We start from the raw sequence: 20,764 nt of genomic DNA, 5'->3' as shown, positions 1-20,764 counted from the left end.
TTTTTTAAATAATAGTCTGTAACAATTCTTATTCTTAAACTTTCGTAAACAAGACATGATTGAAAATCTGTACATCGATAATTCTAAAATAATACCTTGCTGCTCTACAAAATTTATTTTAAAAATGTTTTAAACAAGAAGAGATGAAAATTTCAACCTGTACGAGGCTCCCAAATTATTTTCCACTTTCCAAACATTCATTCCCAACTTAGAACAATCTCAACCTAATATTTTCCACAACTAGCAATCGCAGAACCGTGCATTCCCGATCTCTCTATAAACAGACTCCAATTACAAATCTCAAACTACAAAAACTCGCAGAAACTACTCCCACGATTCAAAATCATGCATCACCCTAACATTAAAACGTCCCCTAAGCCATAAATAAATCTCTGGCACCTATTTAACGTCACAAAGAAAAATCCAAAATCCCAATCACCGTTCGAAAAATCGAACGTCCCTCTGCTCTGCGTCAAAGAAACCATTTTTCCTTTTTCTCCATCCGACGAAATTTTATTTTTCCCCCATACCCCCCGGAATATCCCACGCGTGGAGGTAAAACGAAAGGGGCTAAAAAAATTCCGGTTTCGATAACCAGCATTCGATGGAAAAATAGGTGAGAGGTGGGAAAAAATGAAACTTGCGACGCGAAGCTTTTCTGATGCGTCACTGAGTTTGGATTCGGGTTCGACGTGTCCGCGCTTTTGTTTCCCCGTTTAATTCGGCCGCGGTGGATCAAAGCCAGAGGGAAACATTAAGCGACGCTTAATTACCATTCCGCGCGTTCGGTTAATTGCCGCAAAAACATTTTCGCGGCCGCGGAATGATCATTTAATTACACCGGGGCGAACAATGCGCGGGATCAGTTTTATTTCCCGGCCTTTTGTCCCGCGCGTTAGGTTTCCAACGGGGGTTGTTGCGGGGCGAGGACCACCCCTCTGCCAAACAGTTCACGAATTCAGCTCGTTCGTGTATACACGGCTCCTGGTACGCTTTAAATGTTCAATTGATATAGACTCCGCGCTCGACCAACGTGTTATTACCAGCTCGAAATGTGGGGAAAAAAGAAAAATTGGGGAAAAATGAAAGACACGGATGGGAAATGATAGGGTGGATGTTTGACGTTCGCATCGGGTCGGATGAGGGATATATTTGGCAAACGGGGGATCCAGAGTTACGTAAACGGGATATGCAAATAAAGTATCGGCGAATATGGTTACGGAAATACGAAAATACGCGAATTCGTTTATCCGCCTTTACATGGCGGGATATTTGAAAATTTTTTATTTCGTTAAAATTTAGTTAAAATCGTTGCGATTTAGTAAACGTTTTTATTATTTTAATCGTTTAGTTAAAATCGTAAAATCGACTTTCAGAAGCTCGAGGGTGAAAGGGAATGTATAATGAAATTATAATCGAAATTAATAATAAATTAATAAAATTGGGAATTTCAACGGAATTTCTAAGTTCGGATTCAAATTCGAATTTTAACATTTGTGATTCGAATATCCTGAGCTGCCTCGATCGAGAAAATGGAGGAAAAGGGGGATGAAATGCGGCGTATCGAGGAGCCATGTTGTTTATCCACTTTTAGGTGGCGGGATATTCAAAAATTTTTAGTTAAAATCTTTCGTTAAAATTTAGTTAAAATCGTTACTATTTAGTAAACGTTTTTATTATTTTAATCGTTTAGTTAAAATCGTAAAATTAACATTGTGAAGCTCGAGAGTGGAAAGGAATGTATAGTGAAATAATAATCGAAATTAATAATAAATTAATAAAACTGGGAATTTCAACGAAATTTCTAAGTTCGGATTCAAATTCGAATTTTAACATTTGTGATTCAAATATCCTGAGTTGCCTCGATCGAGAAAATGGAGGAAAAGGGGGATGAAACGCGGGGCGTCGAGCAGCGATGCTCGCTGGGGGCAATCGCCTTAAAAAATTAAGTCCACCGCGGAAGCCTCTTAGCGTGATAAAAAATAGTTTGACCTGAAAAATGTGGGGGTGTGGACTGAGGGTTAGGGTGGTTAGGGTTCTCGCGATATATAGCCGCCTGGAGCACATCCGGGCCTGCCGGTGAGTGGGTCAGACAATACGGTGGTGACAAAGAGAGAGGGGGGGAGAGAGAGAGAGAGTGATGAGGAAAGGGGGTTGACGAGCAGGGGGATGAAGAGCAGGATTATCGGGCAAATCGAGAGGCTCTCGTCGACGACCGGCTGTCAGCGCGTCTTTACGAGCCGCTACTTCCTGTTTATGTGCTATTTACACCTCTAACAGTTCCTCGCCTATCGACCTATCGACATCCTTCCTGCGAACTGCTTATACAGGTCCTTTGGATTTATTACCATGCCTGAGAATCGTCAGTGTTGTTCATCGGGTCAACGGTCTTCCTGGTATAGCTTTGTGATCCTTGTATTAATGTAATTGTGCTTTGGCAGGTCCTTTATTTGTGAATTCTCAGTGTTATACATGGAGTTAAGAGACTCTTGGCATTCCTTTGTGTTCCTTGCATCTGTGCAACTATGTTTAAGCAGGTTCTGTCTGTGAATCATTGTAATACATAGAGTCAATGATCTTCCAGATATGCCTTTGTGATTCTTCTATTTATGTGACTATGCTTCAGCAGGTCTTTTGTGATTCTTGAATTTGTATAACTATGTTTAAGCAGGTCCTGTGTCTGTGAATTATTGTAATACATGGAGTCAATGATCTTCCTGGTATAGCTTTGTGATCCTTGTATTAATGTAATTGTGCTTTGGCAGGTCCTTTATTTGTGAATTCTCAGTGTTATAGATGGAGTCAAGAGACTCTTGGCATTCCTTTGTGATCCTTGCATCTGTGTAACTATGTTTAAGCAGATCCTGTGTCTGTGAAAAATTGTGATATATGGAGCCAACAATATTCGTGACATATCTTTGTGATTCTTATATTTATGTGACTATGCTTCAGTAGGTCCTTTGTGTTTGAATTCTGTGTTATACATGGAGTTAAGAGTCTTACTGATATTCCTTTGTGATGCTTGCATTTGTGTAACTATGTTTTAGCAGATCTTGTGTCTGTGAATCATTGTGACATATGGAGTCAACAATATTCCTGGCGTACCTTTGTGATTCTTCTATTTATGTCACTATGTTTCAGCAGATCCTTTGTGTTTGAATTCTCAGTGTTATACATGGAGTCATGTCTTCCTGGTATACCTTTGTGATCCTTGTATTTAAGTTAATATATTTAATCAGGTCCTTTATCTGTAAATTCTTGGTGTTATACATGGATTATCAATCTTACTGGTATATCTTTGTGATCCTTGCATTTATGCAACTATATTTAAACAGGATCCTTTAGTATGGAGGTAACATCATTGCTATGGTACTTTTGTTATTCTCACATTTGTGTGACTCTGCTTAAACAGGTCCTGTACCTTTGTGATCCTTATATCTATATAACAGTGCTTCAGCAGTTCCTTTATCTGTGAATCCTCAGTATTATACATGGGGTCAACAGTCCTCCTGGTATACCATTGTGATCTTGGCATTTATGTAACTATGTTTAAACAGATCCTTTATCACGTTATCGATTAACCTTCTTGCTACGTTATCTTTGTGATTCTTGTATCTATGTAACTATTCTTTCCAGATACTTTGGATCCATTACTATGTCTGAGAATCCTCAGTATTACACATGAAGTTCACATCCTTGCTATGATACCTGTGTGATTATCCTGTATTTATGTAATTACACTTGCCTTTGTGATCTTAAGGATTCTTCCTGTTTACATATATGATATTTATATATCTAATAATTCTCTGTCTATCATCCTATGGACACCCTTTCAATTCCAGTGAATTAATTCTACAGGACATTTGAGTTTCTCGCTAGCTCCCTGAATTATATCAGTGTTACCTATAGCTTTAATATTCTTGCTATTGTACTCTCGTGATTCTCGTATCTACGTAATTACGTCTGTGAAGATCCTTTGGATTTAATACTACACCTGTGAATCATCAGCAACATTCTTAGCTCCAATACTCTTCCTATTGTATCTTCGTAATCCTCACATTCGTGTAATTATGCTTGCCCTTGTGATCTCAGATTGAGGATTGGTCTGATGTATGCACTAGCTAGAAGAAGCAGAGAATCGTGTTAGTTTTTCACTTGGCTCCATTCTATTCCATAATTATGTTTAATTATGCTAAAGACGGTAGGTGCATTGAAGTTCCTTTTGCATCGTAGAATGCACTTGGCACAAATTGCCTGCACCTGGTATATCTTCGAAAATCCTTGTTGTCTTTCCCGTGTCAGGTAAAACGTCTTCCACATTCTCTCGCGATGCCTATAAAGGTTTAAATCGTCTTCTCCCTATTCCTCTTCGGAATTGTAGCATCCGTTGAATTTTTCGTTCTTTTAACCCACTTGCATCCAAGCGCGGAATATTCCGCGAGCCACGACTGTCGTCAATCACCGAGCGCGGAATATTCCGCGAGCCATGACTATCGTCAATCACCGAGCGCGGAATATTCCGCGAGCCACGACTGTCGCCTATCACCGAGGGCGGAATAATCCGCGAACTGACTTTTTCCATTAGCAGTTACTGAATATTCCTCATATGCCACAGATCACGTTTGATCCCTTTTGTGAGCATCTCATCTACATCGGTTCATTATATTCGTAACAAGTTTTACTTTTATTGTGAAAATCCTTTTAACTGCCATTATCAGTAATGGGGGTTAATAAGTATTCTTCGATTCTTCCCACGAAATAAATTACACGTATTCACTGATTTCACAGAAACGTCCAAAATCCAGGTTTCAAATTGAATCAGAGACCGTAGTCAATCTTAATTCCCTTTTCTCGCGATTAAATAAAATTCTAATTACAGAGGGTTGAATGAGGACTCGAGTTGCAGGAATGTGGACGGAACATGAGATAAAATAACGTAATCAGGACTTTTACGAGCGAAGCTTAAGCAAAGCAAGGAACGAAAGGAGTCTGATTACTGGATCAGATGGTCATACGTCAGCTCGTATAACTGTGGTCATATGGCGCAGCTGTTATATTGCTTCCTCGTGGTTAAGCTGGTGACAGGTTGTCCTTAATGGAAGCAAGTGTTGACTGAGCTGCGTTGACACTGAAAGCTGCTCGACTCATAGCACATTGTTTTATACGTCTTCCACAGTGTGTATTCCGCAATTTTATTACACCACTCGTGCTCGAATACAGATTGAACTCCGTGGATTCTTCGTTAACAGGTGGCCTTCATCCGCAGATCAGAGACCAGAGAGAGTCTGCTTAACAGAGTCGTTGAAATTTTATGCCTCCAGCAGGATTAGACGTTAAACCGGTTGTCCTAACGCTTTAAGCACCCTTGTTAGGTTACGAGTATATCATACCTTCTGACTTTTACGTGTCTGTAAACTTCTCCATCCTGCAAATAGACTATTCACTGTCATAGAACAGTCTATCGATTAATCTCAGGAAATTACTACGGGATTCTCCAAAATTCAGGATTAATTTAACGAGGAGTGTAAATACCTCTTCCATCAGAATTGGAGCTGCGGAATTGATCACCCTTGATCCCCCTCATCCTCCGAAGCAAAGGGAAGCTCGGTAACTCCGAGTCTGACTCATGCCACAGCTTCAGGAACCACCCCTTCCTAGTTTCCCAAGATAAGCAAATAATTAAACACCCTTTGGATCTGTGTTGCACTAGTCAGGGAATCCTGGTGACATTTTTCCGATTCCACATCGGGCCGATGCGTCCACATTGCGGTGGTCAGTAACACTCGAATCGCTCCCTTTTGTCGCGGGGTCGATCGCTTTTTTCCCCTGCGTCGAACATGGCTGGAGAAATGGGTCGTCGCGTGCACGAAGCGTGTTTGCACGTGCGTTCGCGTGTATGCACGTGTCCGCGGCGTCACGTTTGCTCTGGCCCATCGCCGGTACCATAATGGCGGCCGCGCCGCGCCAGCCCTGCATTTTCCACGCCGCCAAGACCGCGGCTTTTCATAACGACGTTTCTTCGTGTTTGCTCACTGCGCGCTTGTTGGCTTGCCCGGCGAACGATGTGATCGGTGGAAAGCATTTTTAATTGGATGGTATTTCGCCTGGATGGATGTCGTGTGTCTGTCGATACGCGGGAGACAAATTGATCGGGTGGTACTTCGATACTTCTTTTCTATTTCGTTGGACTATCGATGAACAATGCTTCGGTGTTGATTATGTTCAATTATTGAATAAAAATAACGGAGACATTCGAAAACTTGAGGGTTTTAATTTTACAAAATAGGTAAAGGTTTACAAATCGAAGATTCCGAAGTATCAATTTTAGAAGATAATATTGGCTATAGTAAAACGTAAAATTGTACAAAATTTCAAGATATTAATATCAACAAATAATAGTGTTACTATAAAGGAAATTAAGAGTAGAAAATCTTTTTTTTTTTTTATTTAATTAGACCGCGGTTTTAGTAATATTCGAATTTTTAGAGAAATAAAAATGCTTTGGTGTTAAATAAGTTCTATTATCGAGAAAAATAGCAGAGATAGTTGAAAACTTAAGGGTGTTAATTTTAGAAAATAATGGTGTTAATAAATCAAAGATTCCTTATAATTTCTTTACAATTTTCTGCTGTATTTTTGCTATTAACAACACTATTATTTTTTAATATTAATATCTTGCAATTTTGTAGAATTTTACATTCTAAATTAATACTAAAAGTATAGAAGATAATTTCGATTATAGTACGATGTCAAGCTGTACAAAATTTCAAGATATTAATATCAAAAAATAATAGTGTTCCTGTAAAGAAAATTAAGAGTAGAAAATCTTTCCTTTTTATTTCACTAGACCATGGTTTTAGTAATATTCGAATTTTTAGAGAAATAAAAATGCTTCGGTGTTAAATAAGTTCAACTATCGAGAAAAATAGCAGAGATAGTTGAAAACTTAAGGGTGTTAATTTTAGAAAATAATGGTGTTAATAAATCAAAGATTCCTTATAATTTCTTTACAATTTTCTGCTGTATTTTTGCTATTAACAACACTATTATTTTTTAATATTAATATCTTGAAATGTTTTATAATTTTGCATCGTAAATTGATCCTAGAAATATAGAAGATAATTTCGATTATAGTACGATGTAAAATTGTACAAAATTTCAAAAAATAATAGTGTTCTTAATAGTAAAAATATAGTAGAAAATTGCGAAGAAAATTAACAGTAGAAAATCTTTTCTTTTCGTTTCACTAGACTACAGTTTTAATAGTATTCGAATTTTTAAAGAAATAAAAATGCTTAAAAATCGACGAAGTTAGAAGAATAGAGATAGTCAAAGACCTAAAGCTGTCAATTTTACAAAATAACGATGTTAATATAATATCGACTAGAATAAGAAAACGTAAAATTTTACAAAATGTCAAAATAATAATATCCAAAAATAATAGTGTTCTTAATACTAAAAATATAGTAGAAAATTGTGAAAAAAATTAAGACTAGAAAATCTTTTCTTTTTATTGCATTAGACCACGGTTTTAGTAGTATTCAAATTTTTAAAGAAATAAAAATGCTTCGATATCAACGAAGTTAAAGAAATAGAGATAGTCAAAGACCTAAAGCTGTCAATTTTACAAAATAACGATGTTAATATAATATCGACTAGAATAAGAAAACGTAAAATTTTACAAAATGTCAAAATAATAATATCCAAAAATAATAGTGTTCTTAATACTAAAAATATAGTAGAAAATTGTGAAGAAAATTAAGACTAGAAAATCTTTTCTTCTAATTTCATTAGACCACGGTTTTAGTAGTATTCGAATTTGTAAAGAAATAAAAATGCTTCGATATCAACGAACTTAAAGAAATAGAGATAGTCAAAGACCTAAAGCTGTCAATTTTACAAAATGTCAAAATAATAATATCCAAAAATAATAGTGTTCTTAATACTAAAAATATAGTAGAAAATTGCAAAGAAAATTAACAATAGGAAATCTTTTCTTCTAATTTCATTAGACCACGGTTTTAGTAGTATTCGAATTTGTAAAGAAATAAAAATGCTTCGATATCAACGAACTTAAAGAAATAGAGATAGTCAAAGACCTAAAGCTGTCAATTTTACAAAATGTCAAAATAATAATATCCAAAAATAATAGTGTTCTTAATACTAAAAATATAGTAGAAAATTGTGAAAAAAATTAACAGTAGAAAATCTTTTCTTTTCATTTCACTACAGTTTTAATAGTATTCGAATTTTTCAAGAAATAAAAATGCTTAAAAATCGACGAAGTTAGAAGAATAGAGATAGTCAAAGACCTAAAGCTGTCAATTTTACAAAACAACGATGTTAATATAATATCGACTAGAATAAGAAAATGTAAAATTTTACAAAATTTCAAGATATTAATAAAGAATACCGTTCTTAATACTGAAAGCACGGTAGAAAATAGTAAAAGAAATTCGCAAAACGTAGAAAAATGGGAGGAAATGATATTCAAAGCTCACCTCTCGGTATAACATTTCCCAGTCCACGTAGATGATCAATGCGTCTCCTGCACGACTCCTTTGGCTTCTACCGAGTGGTCACTTTGCGACTGCGAAATCCCGATGGACTTAACTTCCGGACGAATGCTTTTGTTTATCCTCGTAGGATTCAGCTCGCTGAAAAGAGCATCTGTGGCCACTCCTGATGGCTGCCAATCTCACAAAACTAAACGGTGAACCTGAAACCAGCGAGCGATATTAGTCGCGTAAAAGTAGCTCACCTGTTCCAGGAACACACTCCCGGTTCCTGCATACTATCTGATAACCAGATAGTCCCAACCCGCTTTTCTCGTCTCTTGCTATTTTTAACCAAGCGAAACCCGATTGCACAATCCTCCATCTTCCTCGCTCACTCCCTCTCTCTCTCTCTCTCTCCCTGGACGTCCAATCTGTTTCCCTGACAAATAAACCAAGTGTACATTGAAATTGCAGGTGCACCCATGTGGACGATACCGACACAACACCGTGGTATTCATCCTGGCGAAGGAGTACAACCTGAAGAACCTGAGGACCATCCACAGGCTGGACAGACTGACCAGCGGTATTCTCCTTTTCGGTAGAACGCCGAAGAAGGCGAGGCAGATGGAGCACCAAATAAGAAACAGACAGGTTAGTTTCGTAACCGTGGTATGCGAGGAAAACTGGCTCAACTCGCGAGGTTTCCAAGAAATTCTACCGTGGACAGGGAAAAAGCGCGAGGCTAGGTTATTGGGAAACGTTGAGACCGGATAGGCTAGTGTAGGATGAAAAAGCGTGTCGGATAGTGTTCGGTGTGTCGTACAAATTCGCGAGGAATTGAACTGAGCAATTGCTAATCGAATACCGATAATAGGTAGAGTAAGAGTATGTAGGATTAACCACACTTGCGCTATCAAGACGTGCCACGCACGTCGAAATGCTTTTGTGCCAAAGTCGCCAGCGACGTGTACATCACGTCGATAGGCATTTGTCGCAGAAACGAAAACGACGTGTCCGACACGTCGGCTAACAGTTAGCTCGTAGATGCGATATGGTGTCAATGTAACGATTTACCACGTGTTATATTGTAGAGCGCAGCACGGCAACCGAAAGTTAACCACTTGCGCTATAAAGACGTGCCACGCACGTCGAAATTTTTCTGTTCCAAAGTCGCCAGCGACGTGTATACCACGTGGATAGGCATTTGTCGCAGAAACGAAAACGACGTGTCCGACACGTCGGCTAAAAGTTAGCTCGCAGATGCGATATGGTGTCAATGTAACGATTTGCCACGTGTTATATTGTAGAGCGCAGCACGGCAACCGAAAGTTAACCACTTGCGCTATAAAGACGTGCCACGCACGTCGAAATGCTTTTGTGCCAAAGTCGCCAGCGACGTGTACACCACGTGGATAGGCATTTGTCGCAGAAACGAAAACGACGTGTCCGTGACGTTGCGGCGTCAGTATAACTGCGGTCAGGCGTTACACTGACGTGGTACACGCGTCGCTGGCGACTTTGGAACAAAAGCATCTCGACGTGCGTTGCACGTCTTTATAGCGCAAGTGGTTAACCCTTTCGGTGCTACTGCCACCCATTGGCGACGGCCATGAAACGTTCTCTGGGTACTACCGTCGCCGATTGGCGGCATCCGCGAAACGTCACCGATGACTGTCGCGATCCGAATGAAAAGTGTCGATCACGCTCGAAATTTCTATGAACTCCGCAAAACACGATTTCGCGGCTTCCAGTGCAACCACTCTTATGGTGAACTTGCTCGTACCACGAATGCATAACCGCGGCCAGTTCCTCCGTACCGAAAGGGTTAAATCGTAGCGCAAGTGGTTAAGGGTGCAAGAACTGTGAGACTCATGAGAGATTTGATTTTTAGGTGCACAAGCAGTACGTGTGCCGAGTGGAAGGCGAGTTTCCCGAGGAAGAAGTGGTGTGTTCAGAGCCGATCGAGGTGGTGTCGTACAAGATCGGCGTGTGCAAGGTGTCCGAGAAGGGGAAGGATTGCGTGACACGTTTCAAGCGTCTGAGCTACAACGGCAAGTCGTCGGTGGTGCTGTGCAAGCCTCAGACAGGACGAATGCATCAGATCCGTGTGCATCTTCAATACCTGGGCTACCCAGTGGTGAACGACCCTCTGTACAACCATGTAGTATTTGGTCCTGAGAAGGGTAAGGGTGGTAACATCGGGAAGACCGACCAGGAGCTAGTTCGAGACCTGATCAGCATCCACAACGCGGAGAACTGGCTCGGCATGGACGGGGACTCTGAGATGAGTCTGTTCAAGCCGAAGCTTGACATGGAGGAACGCGTGTTGAGCAACGATAAGGACGGGTCCTCGCCGTCCTCGACACCTGGTCTAGGGGAGGAGGAACAGCAGCAGCAACAGGAACAATCGCTTAAGGTGACGGTGGGAACGCAGACGGGATCGGAGCCACCGGATTCTAGTTTCACGAACGACAAGATGACGGTCGATCCGCACTGCTACGAGTGCAAAGTGAAGTACAGAGACCCGAAACCATCTGACCTGGTCATGTATCTGCACGCGTGGCGCTACTGCGGTCCAGGCTGGGAGTACGAGACCCCGCTTCCTGCCTGGGCAGCCAGCGACTGGGCCGAGGAGGACCGATAGTTCCGGTCCACGAAGCATCGAAACGAGCTGCCATCACCCTTCGTACCCCTTTTTGATATCCTTACCCCGTGCCTTCCATCCGCCAGCGAGCGATCTCGACCATCGTACATGTACCCATCCCTGTGACCAGGTCGCTGGACTCGCAAATAAATGGCAGACCTCGACGTTGGTCCGCCGAGATTGGTGTCACGCCTGGTCTGCGCTGATATTCGAGGCTCTTAGGCTGGGGATATCGCGGTGAATCTGTCAGGATCGTTTCGAGGATGAGATTCTCAATGAATGACAGGTTCATCTGGTATTCCGATGTTTCTTGACGATGATGGATCTTAAACGAGGAAGATCGATCGATGGCAAGGCGTTTGGAGCGCTAACCGGTTCCAGACGGATCTGAAGTTCGCGTGAGAGGTCTTGCGAGCGTTCCGGCGAATCTTCCAGCAACGTTTCAGATCGTCCTCGATCCCTCGCGCGTTCACTCGTTGTTCCAATTGATGAGAGTAACGCGGCCACCTCTAGGGTCTCGCGTGGTTAGGTGTAATTGATAGATGGGGATCTTCTGGCAGGCCTGCGATAGAGTGTGAACTCTCGTTCAGGATGCACGGGTGAATGGTGTAAAAAATCGAAGCATCAGCCTGGCACACGGTGCGATGAAACGATCCTGACCGGTTCTGTAAACGGGTCGGTCGAATAGTCACTGCCACCCGTGCGCGCACGAGAGAAGATTGATGCAACTGTCAACCGCGGAAGCCCGGATGGATCGTTATCGTTCGTGTTCTTGATTTATGATGCAGATAGGGACGAGGAAAGCCGGCGGTCTTTTCCATTATTAAGGCGAAAGCGACGTAACTTTTTGCTTCTGATCTGTGAGGAAAGCGCGCTCGCATCCCGAGTCCTTTTCATGAATTTTCTTGCCACCAACCAACCAGGAGGATTCCTTCCTCCGTTATTTCCTTTCACCTTCCATTGGTAGAGTGTAGACGAGATCGAAATAATACTTAACGGAGATAGTCGACGTTTCGCTTCATCTTCTTTTCCTTCGCGTCAAAGTCTATTTATGTAACAAAAGCTTCGTTCTATCAATTGGGGGTTGCAATGAAACTTCTAAGCGTATTATGCAGACTGTATCAGGGAGTACCGCTGAACCCCTAACGCAAGGCAAACTATTCCTATTTCCTTAATTAGAATCGCCTCCAGCCAACTTTCTACAGCTATGTAAAGCGATCCACGTTGTATTTCTTAATCAGATTAACCGGACATAGAATAGATACGACGTTGCTCCCTAGTCCAAGTAACTCATCGTGTCACCCAGAACGTAGATGATCAAAATTCAGCCCTGCGACTAATAACTTCCATTCTACCTTACTTTCGACGTCTTGTTTCAACCAGCGTGTTCCAACAATCTCTACAATCACCATACATCCATCTATCCCATCGCAAACGCTCATGATGCACATGAGAGAGCAAGGAAAACAATGACAAGATCGCGACTGAGGGTTATTTAAAAAAGAATCGTCATCGACCAGCGTTCATCCTCGAGAGCCGACGCGCAGGCAAGGGGGCTGACTTAGGAAACTGCAATAGAGACGCGTCTATTTTTATGGCTGATTATATATACAGGAAACTAAATAGTGGCGCAGGTCCAGCGGCAGAGGTCTCCAACAATAAGCGTGATCTTGCCAGGAGGATATAGCCAACGATCATGCCAAAGAGCGCGAGCGCGTGTCCGGCGAGCGAGAGCGAGAGCATGAGAGATCGTGTGAAAGATAACGTATGCGTGCGTGGGAGAGAGAGAGCGAGTGAGCTTCTTTCAAGTCATATCGTGTACGTGTACCTTGTTCCCGCGCGTCGAAAAAGACCGCGTCCAAGTGGCAGGACTTGTAACAAGTACAATCGAGCGAGTGAAATAACGAGATTAACGTCGTACATTATTTTGCTACGAGTCACGTTCGTCTCCTCTAGCGGGGCTATACATAGGCTTTTATCGCGTGCTCGAGATGTCCGGAGAAAAGGTGATGGGAATGTAGGGGTCCTCGTGGTCTTCTGCTTGCTTGGGACATTTACTCGTATAGCGAGCCAAAGATGCAGCTCTACCCTTTCATTGTATAATTTTTCTATACCTCTGTACCTCATTTGTATCGACTTTCGCCCCCTCTGTTGGAGTATATTACGTCCAGTTCTTCGTCCTTGGGTTGAGTTCTACTGTGCTTGATTTCTCAGTTATACTTTTTCCATCATCCGATGGGACTCTCTTTGGCTCATTGAACGACGCAGGTAGAATTATCCCGAAATTTAAGGATCATGGGATTAGATTTCATCAGGATTATTCCCTCTGTTTGATGCTTGGTTCTGTAAACCGCCTTGTTTCGGAGAAATTTTGAGTAGAGATCACACCTAACCTAGAAATTCCTCGCAGAGGAGAGATCGTCTTAAGAGTACACGGCTTACATTTTCGAAGTCTCAAACGATGCACGCTGACATCGCAAGAAGGGAACAAAAACCATGTTTTATACGAAAGCTTTGTAATAATCGCGAGCTATTAAATAAATTATCGAACGAGAATGGAACGGAGTATGAGAAGATATCGAAAGATGTAAAAAGGTTCCCGTCACCTCTCCGGATTCTTGAGAGCAAGAGGCAAACAGAGATCAGTGGACAGAGATTTTAGATAGATAGAGGTAGGAGGGAGATAACGTAACAACGGACCTATCATAAAAGACAGTGTGTGCGCTTACTAACTCACCGGGACAGCTTGCGAGGTGGGACGAAATAATAAAAAGGAGAGCGAGCTGTCCCGATATTGTAACGGCTAGCTTAATTTTATTTAAGTAAAAGAAAAAAAAAAGGAAGGAACTAACTCTCGACGATATATCGAATGAAGGAAAGACAAAGAGAACAGGGAGAGAAAGGGGGAGAAGAGTAGAAACTCCAAAAGACAGTCCCGATTTAGTGGCACAGAGATACAGAGAGTAAGGGAGAACGAGCGAGAGAGAGAGCGAGAGCGAGAAAGACATCGGTCTGTAAATCGAGCGAGCGCTTTTGTATGTATATACATATATATATATATATATTGTATATTGTATACGCACATTGTACCGTAATCCGAGCGACATTATTATCTGTATCCGTAGTGAACGGAAACGTTAGAGCTAGAAAACTTTTTTCTTGTATAATGAACGAATAAATGCAAAGTATCGTTCGGTATACACGTCGTGTGCCAATGTTCTCTTTATTTTGCGATTTTTGTCTCGTAATCGTTCCACCCTCTTTCATGCGCGTTCTTTGATTTATTCGATGTGAAATGTACTTAAGAACACTGAATACTTTAAGGGCGAATATTTGGCATTCAGCAAATATTCGATGTGAAAAGACGATATATATATATTTTGACGCGATAAAAATGTTACGTGTAATTATTTGGGAGTTAAAATGTACAAGATGATTCACTGGTAATAATTTCCAACATGGCTACCTTGGATCGTTAAAAGAATTGTATTTCGCAAGTAATAAAAATGATTCTTCAGTCACACTGTAATTGAATCATACTGTACATTTTGCGGAAATAGACAGACACGAATGGCTTATTAATTTTGTCACGTTATGCGTTATGATTTGGTGTTCGCTGCGTCTCGTTGAATCCTCAATGAGAACGAACAAGATCGCTTGTAACGATGTTACTTCGAACAGGGTTAGAGGCTGTTATTTTTTTGGATTCCGCTATCGTTGAAATAAAATCGCAATCCTCTTTGAGTATCTTTTACTTTAGTTTAAGTTTAATTTCTCGATATCCTTTACATTATAAAGATATTGTAAGATATCTGTTTTATATTCGGTCTCTATTAGAAAACGAATACTTATGAATTATATTTCCTTATACTAAACCATAGAAAAAGAAAAGAAAAAAGAAAAAGGAAAATTAAATTACCTTAAAATGTCACGTCTCTGATCCTATATTAATACAAACAAATTATGTTCTTTTATTTATTTTATTCACCATACCATCAAAAAACGATGAAAGTTCGGTAGAATTACAAAGGAAATTCAACTACACCGCAACATGCTACGCCTTATACACACTGTAAATAAATACAATATCTTACAGGTATAAATACACTCCTGTTTCCTCCAGTCGCTCGTTTATCGAGTAGTAAATATTGGAAAGTTCAATGATTTCCAGACTGTATACCTTTAGTTTCAATTGGCCATAGCTCGTTTGCGGCTTTGAATACGTGCTTCTATTTCAGGTCTAAAATGCCTAATCAGGCCTTGTACTGGCCATGCTGCACCATCCGCCAAAGCACAAATAGTATGCATTTCAATCTGTTTAGTCAACTCCCACAACATATCTATTTCGTGTACTTCCGCTTGCCCTTTGACGAACCTAGACAAGCATTCGTTTTATAATTTTCAATATCTAATTTATTACTTTATCTTGAGACAAGGCCAAACAAATAAAATATATTACATACCTTCCAATGATTTTATACATCCAGCTTATTCCCTCGCGACACGGAGTGCACTGACCGCAAGATTCGTGTTTATAGAAGCTAATAAGGCGTGCGATAGCTTTAATGATATCAGTTTGCTTGTTCATCACAATTACAGCTGCAGTACCAAAGGAAGTTTGTACTCTGACAAGGTCATCAAAGTCCAACAACACTGTATCACATACACTGCAAAATGATTTAAATAATTGCAAGTTCCTCGGGTCTCATATTTGCAATTGAATACCTTTTGGGAATAACAGGAGTGGAAGATCCTCCGGGAATTACACCCAACAGATTATCCCATCCACCAATTACACCTCCTGCATGCCTTTCAATAAGCTCTTTCAAAGGAATGGACATTTCTTCTTCTACAGTACAGGGATTGTTTACGTGTCCCGAAATATTAAATAATTTAGTTCCGTGATTACGTGGTCGACCGAATGACGCAAACCATGCTCCGCCTCGCCTGCAAATGGTCTATACATCGAAAATTTAATTTTAGAATTAAAACTTTCTATGAATATCGATTTCCTAATAGCAATAGCTATGTACAAACTAGACATACTTACAGGAGCTACTGCAACAGTTTCAACATTTGTGACAGTAGTAGGGCAACCAAATAATCCAACATCAGCTGGGAAAGGTGGCTTTAGCCTAGGCTTTCCCTGCTTTCCTTCGATAGATTCAATAAGAGCAGTTTCTTCTCCACAAATATATGCTCCTGCTCCTCTTTGTACAAAGATGTCAAAATCATAACCAGATCCACAGGCATTCTTTCCAATCAAACCAGCTTGATATGCTTCAGCAATAGCAACTTGCATATTTGATGCTTCATTGTAGAATTCACCACGAATGTAGATATAAGCAGCACAAGCTCCCATTGCTCGACCAGCAATTAGACAACCTTCTACCAATTTGTGAGGATCATGACGTAAAATTTCGCGATCTTTACAAGTACCAGGTTCACCCTCGTCTCCATTAACTACCAAATATTTTGGTCTCCCATCGGAGGGTTTGTTCATAAAGGACCATTTCATACCAGATGGGAAACCTGCACCTCCCCGACCTCTCAAACCAGATATTTTGATCTCATTAATAATCCAATTTGCACCTTTTTCCACAATTTCCTTAGTCTTATACCAATCTCCTCTTTGCAGAGCACCCTTTAACCTCCAATCGTGCCTACCATATAAATTTGTGAAAATACGGTCCTGGTCAGCCAGGGGACCACCCCTTTTCTATAAAAAAAAACAACACAAATCGTACTATATTTTTACCATCATATCACATGACATAACAAATAATTAATAAAAAGATATATATAAATAAATTAAGCTTGCCTTTCCTTCCGGTGCGGCATCAGCAAATGTTCTCTGTTGATGGCTGGTCAACGAAGACCCAAGGAAACCTTAAAAACAAATAAATTTCTTTCATTACATAACCTCGTTTCAACGACAACGCAAAACGTCGAAATTCCTTTCTAAAATGGGAACATCGGAAGATCGACATTCCGCATATCACAATTGATCTTAAACGTATTGAACATCGTGATTACGATTCGAAACTAAACAAAATAGCATCGAAACTTACCCAACTGTCTCCTTGGGACCTGAAGACACCGTACAATGGCACCAGCCATCTTGCCGTTTGCGAACTTGCTGAAGTTTGCGACATTAGCCTGTCCACTTAAAGTACCACACTATGGTCACCTTGTGGTGTGTTCGGGAAACAAAGCAACACGAGATTGAATACGTGTTCAACGCTGTTTTGTCGTCTGTTTTCGTGAAAGACTTGTGTTGAATGTTCATGAAACACGTATCGTGTCTGTTAAAAAAAATCGGGATTCTCGACAGGTGCCCGGTTTTCTAGCCTAGTCATGGTCCTTGGCTATCAATAGAAGCCTGTCTACGCGACAGTGACGAAAACGGGAACGTTCGTAACAACGTAGCGACTCGTTTGAAGCAATATGCCTTCCAGGAGGAATAATTGTGACCTGCTGGCCAGGGTAAATTTCCCCCTTTATACGCTGCAGATGTTGACGGGACGGCATATCCTAGTTGGTGGTGGTGGAGGTTCTTCGAAAACTGGAGTTGCTAATGGATTTGTAAGCATTTCCCTTGGTTTAAAGATTTTTTATGTTAAAAGTGACATGAATTGTGTGTATATATTAAATAAATTATTTTAATGAACAGGAAATATTTGATTTGTCCCACAATGGATCTCAATTTGTTGCGGAAGAAGTGACTAGACATGAAACAGGTCCTAGTGTTGTTATGAACTGTACAACTTACAATGATCAGAAGAGAATCTGGATTGCAGCAGGTCAAGAGAGTCATTGTCAGCTTTACAATGTAAGTAGTAAAGTGATCACTGTGAAGAATGGAGAGATTCTTAAAGGAGCCAATGGTAACGATAAGGAAGGCCTTAGGCACAGAAAGAATACGGATAAAATAGAAGGAACTATTACTCCTGAAGAAAGGATAGAGGAGATTAAGGATGACAACTCAAATATTAAAAGCAAAAAGCTTCAATTGATAGTAAAGCCAATGGATAGTGTACAAACAGATTTCAGGTATTTATTTTTCATAAAAATACAGAAAGTCCCTAAAATAATTTAAAAGTATTCTGAAAATAATAATTTTTTCAGTGATGAAGAACCATTTCAAAGGATTGTTAGAATAAGCTCAAATGGAAAGTTTATGGCCACTGGTGGAATGGATGGTCATATAAGATTATGGAAGTTTCCACAATTACATAAATTACACGATATAGATGCACACTTGAAAGAAATAGATGACATAGACTTCAGTCCAGACAGTACATTAATTGCAAGCATAGCAAAGGATGGTAAAGCATATTTGTGGAATGTGAGCAATGGTTCCAAGTCCAAGGAACTTACTTGGTCAGCTCCAAATGGATTGAAATATTTGTATAAAAGATGCAGGTTTAGAAAATTCGAGGAGGACAAATCAAAAACTCAGCTCTTTATGCTTTCCAATGCAGTGATTGGAAAGAATACTAGCTTCCTACAAATGTGGGATGTGGATTCTGGAAGTATTGTCAAGGCAGTACCATATAAAGAAACCCTGTCTGCTTTAGCAGTGTCGGATGACGGAAAATTCGTCGCAGTTGGAACAATGTTTTCTGGTAGTGTGGACATATATATTGCATTCAGTTTGAGAAGAGCTTTGCATGTACCTGGTGCACATAGTATGTTTGTAACTGGCCTAGAATTCTTACCAACTAAATTAGATGGCCCTACTATTGCTAGTAACACTGAAACTGCAGTTGTTAGCATTTCTGTGGATAATAAAATTTGTATACATAGTATACCGTTTAGACGTAAGTAATTGAGTAATTTTTCGTTTACTTTCCCCATATTATTTTGACGAAATTAATAGCTTAATGTGAAATGAACAATCGAAAATATTTTTGTTACAGACACATTACCATTCTGGTTTGTCATCATATTGATTATTCTAAGTGTTTGTGGAGCGTTCATCTTCTGCAGTTATATCGGAATATGACCTGGGAGAATATACTTTTAATACAATCAAGTACTTTTTCTAGGATTTTCTAACATCATACATCGAACTTTCAGACGTGCTTTTCTTAGGTTGTAATTGTTATTAATTACAAGGAAGCAGGTTATAATTCATTTGAACTTACAAACATATGTGCACGATTTTTGTAAGAATAGACACGACTACCTGCAATTTACTTGCTAACGAACAAATAACGTACGTTATTTGGTCCTTGTTCTCGAAACTTCAACCATTTAGATAAATTTGAAATAAATGTTGCGATAATTATATCGCATTAGATAAACTGTTCGGCAAATGTTCTTGTAAATAGATATTTTTAAATATTTTCTTGCTTAGACATACAAACTACATTCTCATGTCACAAATTTTTTTACACTCAAAGACCAATTTATACGATTTCTTTTTGTACAGGGAATGCAAACCTTTCTGACCTTTATTGCATTTATGTAAATTGTGTCTGTATATTGTTCACATGTACAGTCGAATGTAGATGTTGAAACGTGAAATGTTATGTATATGCCTTAGGGTTAAACTTTAAATTTTATTCCATTCTTTTTATTACAATGCTAGAATAACATATGAATTGTGATCGGCCCGTTTTAAAAGTCAAAATGAGCCAAACTGGTCATATATAAATAGCACACATGCATCACACAGAGTTTTAGCAGTTTTATAATGCATTTCACGGGAAACAGTTGAAATTTTCCATACACGGAAAATGTTGCCATATGACAAGAATTTGTGGGCAAATGTACTTTGTTAAATTGAAAATCAAATTTGAACATTGAATGCATTTTTATTTCCTCTTCCTATGTCCTTGAAAAATAAAAAAAACAAATAGTCCATCCAATATTTGCATTAATGTATAATGCATGATGTATATAAGTTAAGACAGTTAAGTGAATACAATGTAAATAGCAAAGTCCAATTATCAATGACAATGACTCATTTCCATTCAGATTCTGTTACTACATGAAAAAGGCACGTAAATAGATAATCAAAAAATGAAAACAAACAAACCGAGCAATGTAAATAAACAGACCGAAATATGTAAACACGCAAAAGAATGTAAATAAACAAACGGAGAATATCTGAAAGACACGTCTAAAAGATCAGTATAGAAAATTCTGTACGTAGAATAGAAAGGATGCGTCCCTGTTGATCAATCGATTCGAAGAAAGTGCAAGGAATGTTCGCTTTTTCGAGCGACGATTTAGGACTCGTGATCGGAAAGGAATGTTGTCCGAAATCGAAAGGAGCCTTCAGGCCTCTGTCCAAGGGAAGGGGAAGGACGAGTCAGTAATGACATTTTACGACCTTAACGATGGCGCCTATCGACGACTCTCAAGGCTGCGGAGAATGTATCATCGTGTCGAACGACTAAATCAAACGCCCTCCACGCGTTTCTACGATCGAGATTAACATTGCTCCGTTCGAAAGTTTTTGAAATTCACTTTTGCACGCGCCACTATTTCGAAAGTTGACTACTTTTTTATTTTTCTAGTTTTTTCTTTTTATTGTACAGGTTAGCTATCTTGTGAAATTTTACAGACGAGAAACAAATTATATAGCAAAAAATATGGAATTTACTCTAAC

General features: G+C 39.7%; 3 protein-coding genes across 3 annotated transcripts in view; 2 read left to right on the top strand and 1 right to left on the bottom strand.

Annotated features, from left to right (window-relative positions):
• The window catches only part of LOC108555700 (RNA pseudouridylate synthase domain-containing protein 2), a 144,729-nt gene extending 129,857 nt beyond the window's left edge, over positions 1-14,872 (top strand). Inside the window, exons 7-8 of the mRNA XM_017911481.1 lie at positions 8,973-9,149; positions 10,390-14,872. Coding sequence (XP_017766970.1) covers positions 8,973-9,149; positions 10,390-11,142 — 930 coding nt within the window. The 3' untranslated portion in view covers positions 11,143-14,872. The remainder of the gene's footprint in view (positions 1-8,972; positions 9,150-10,389) is intronic.
• A 231-nt stretch (positions 14,873-15,103) lies between these two features.
• Positions 15,104-17,314, bottom strand: ND-51 (NADH dehydrogenase (ubiquinone) 51 kDa subunit). Its single transcript, XM_017911494.1, has 7 exons — positions 17,214-17,314; positions 16,964-17,031; positions 16,193-16,861; positions 15,868-16,100; positions 15,606-15,809; positions 15,323-15,517; positions 15,104-15,212 (listed from the first exon to the last, which is right to left on the bottom strand). The coding sequence occupies exons 1-6, from the start codon at positions 17,260-17,262 to the stop codon at positions 15,331-15,333; spliced, it is 1,410 nt and encodes a 469-aa protein (XP_017766983.1). The 5' UTR covers positions 17,263-17,314; the 3' UTR covers positions 15,104-15,212; positions 15,323-15,330.
• LOC108555710 (prolactin regulatory element-binding protein) lies at positions 17,313-19,456 on the top strand. Its single transcript, XM_017911495.1, has 4 exons — positions 17,313-17,727; positions 17,816-18,195; positions 18,271-18,965; positions 19,065-19,456. The coding sequence occupies exons 1-4, from the start codon at positions 17,590-17,592 to the stop codon at positions 19,148-19,150; spliced, it is 1,299 nt and encodes a 432-aa protein (XP_017766984.1). The 5' UTR covers positions 17,313-17,589; the 3' UTR covers positions 19,151-19,456.
• The last annotated feature ends 1,308 nt before the right edge of the window (positions 19,457-20,764 follow it).

This window comes from Eufriesea mexicana, unplaced genomic scaffold (genome assembly GCF_001483705.2).
Source record: "Eufriesea mexicana isolate 0111107269 unplaced genomic scaffold, ASM148370v2 scaffold278, whole genome shotgun sequence".
Classification (NCBI taxonomy): Eukaryota; Metazoa; Arthropoda; class Insecta; order Hymenoptera; family Apidae; genus Eufriesea; species Eufriesea mexicana.
The sequence above is the reverse complement of the archived record's forward strand: the minus strand, read 5'-3'. Positions and strand labels throughout refer to the sequence as shown.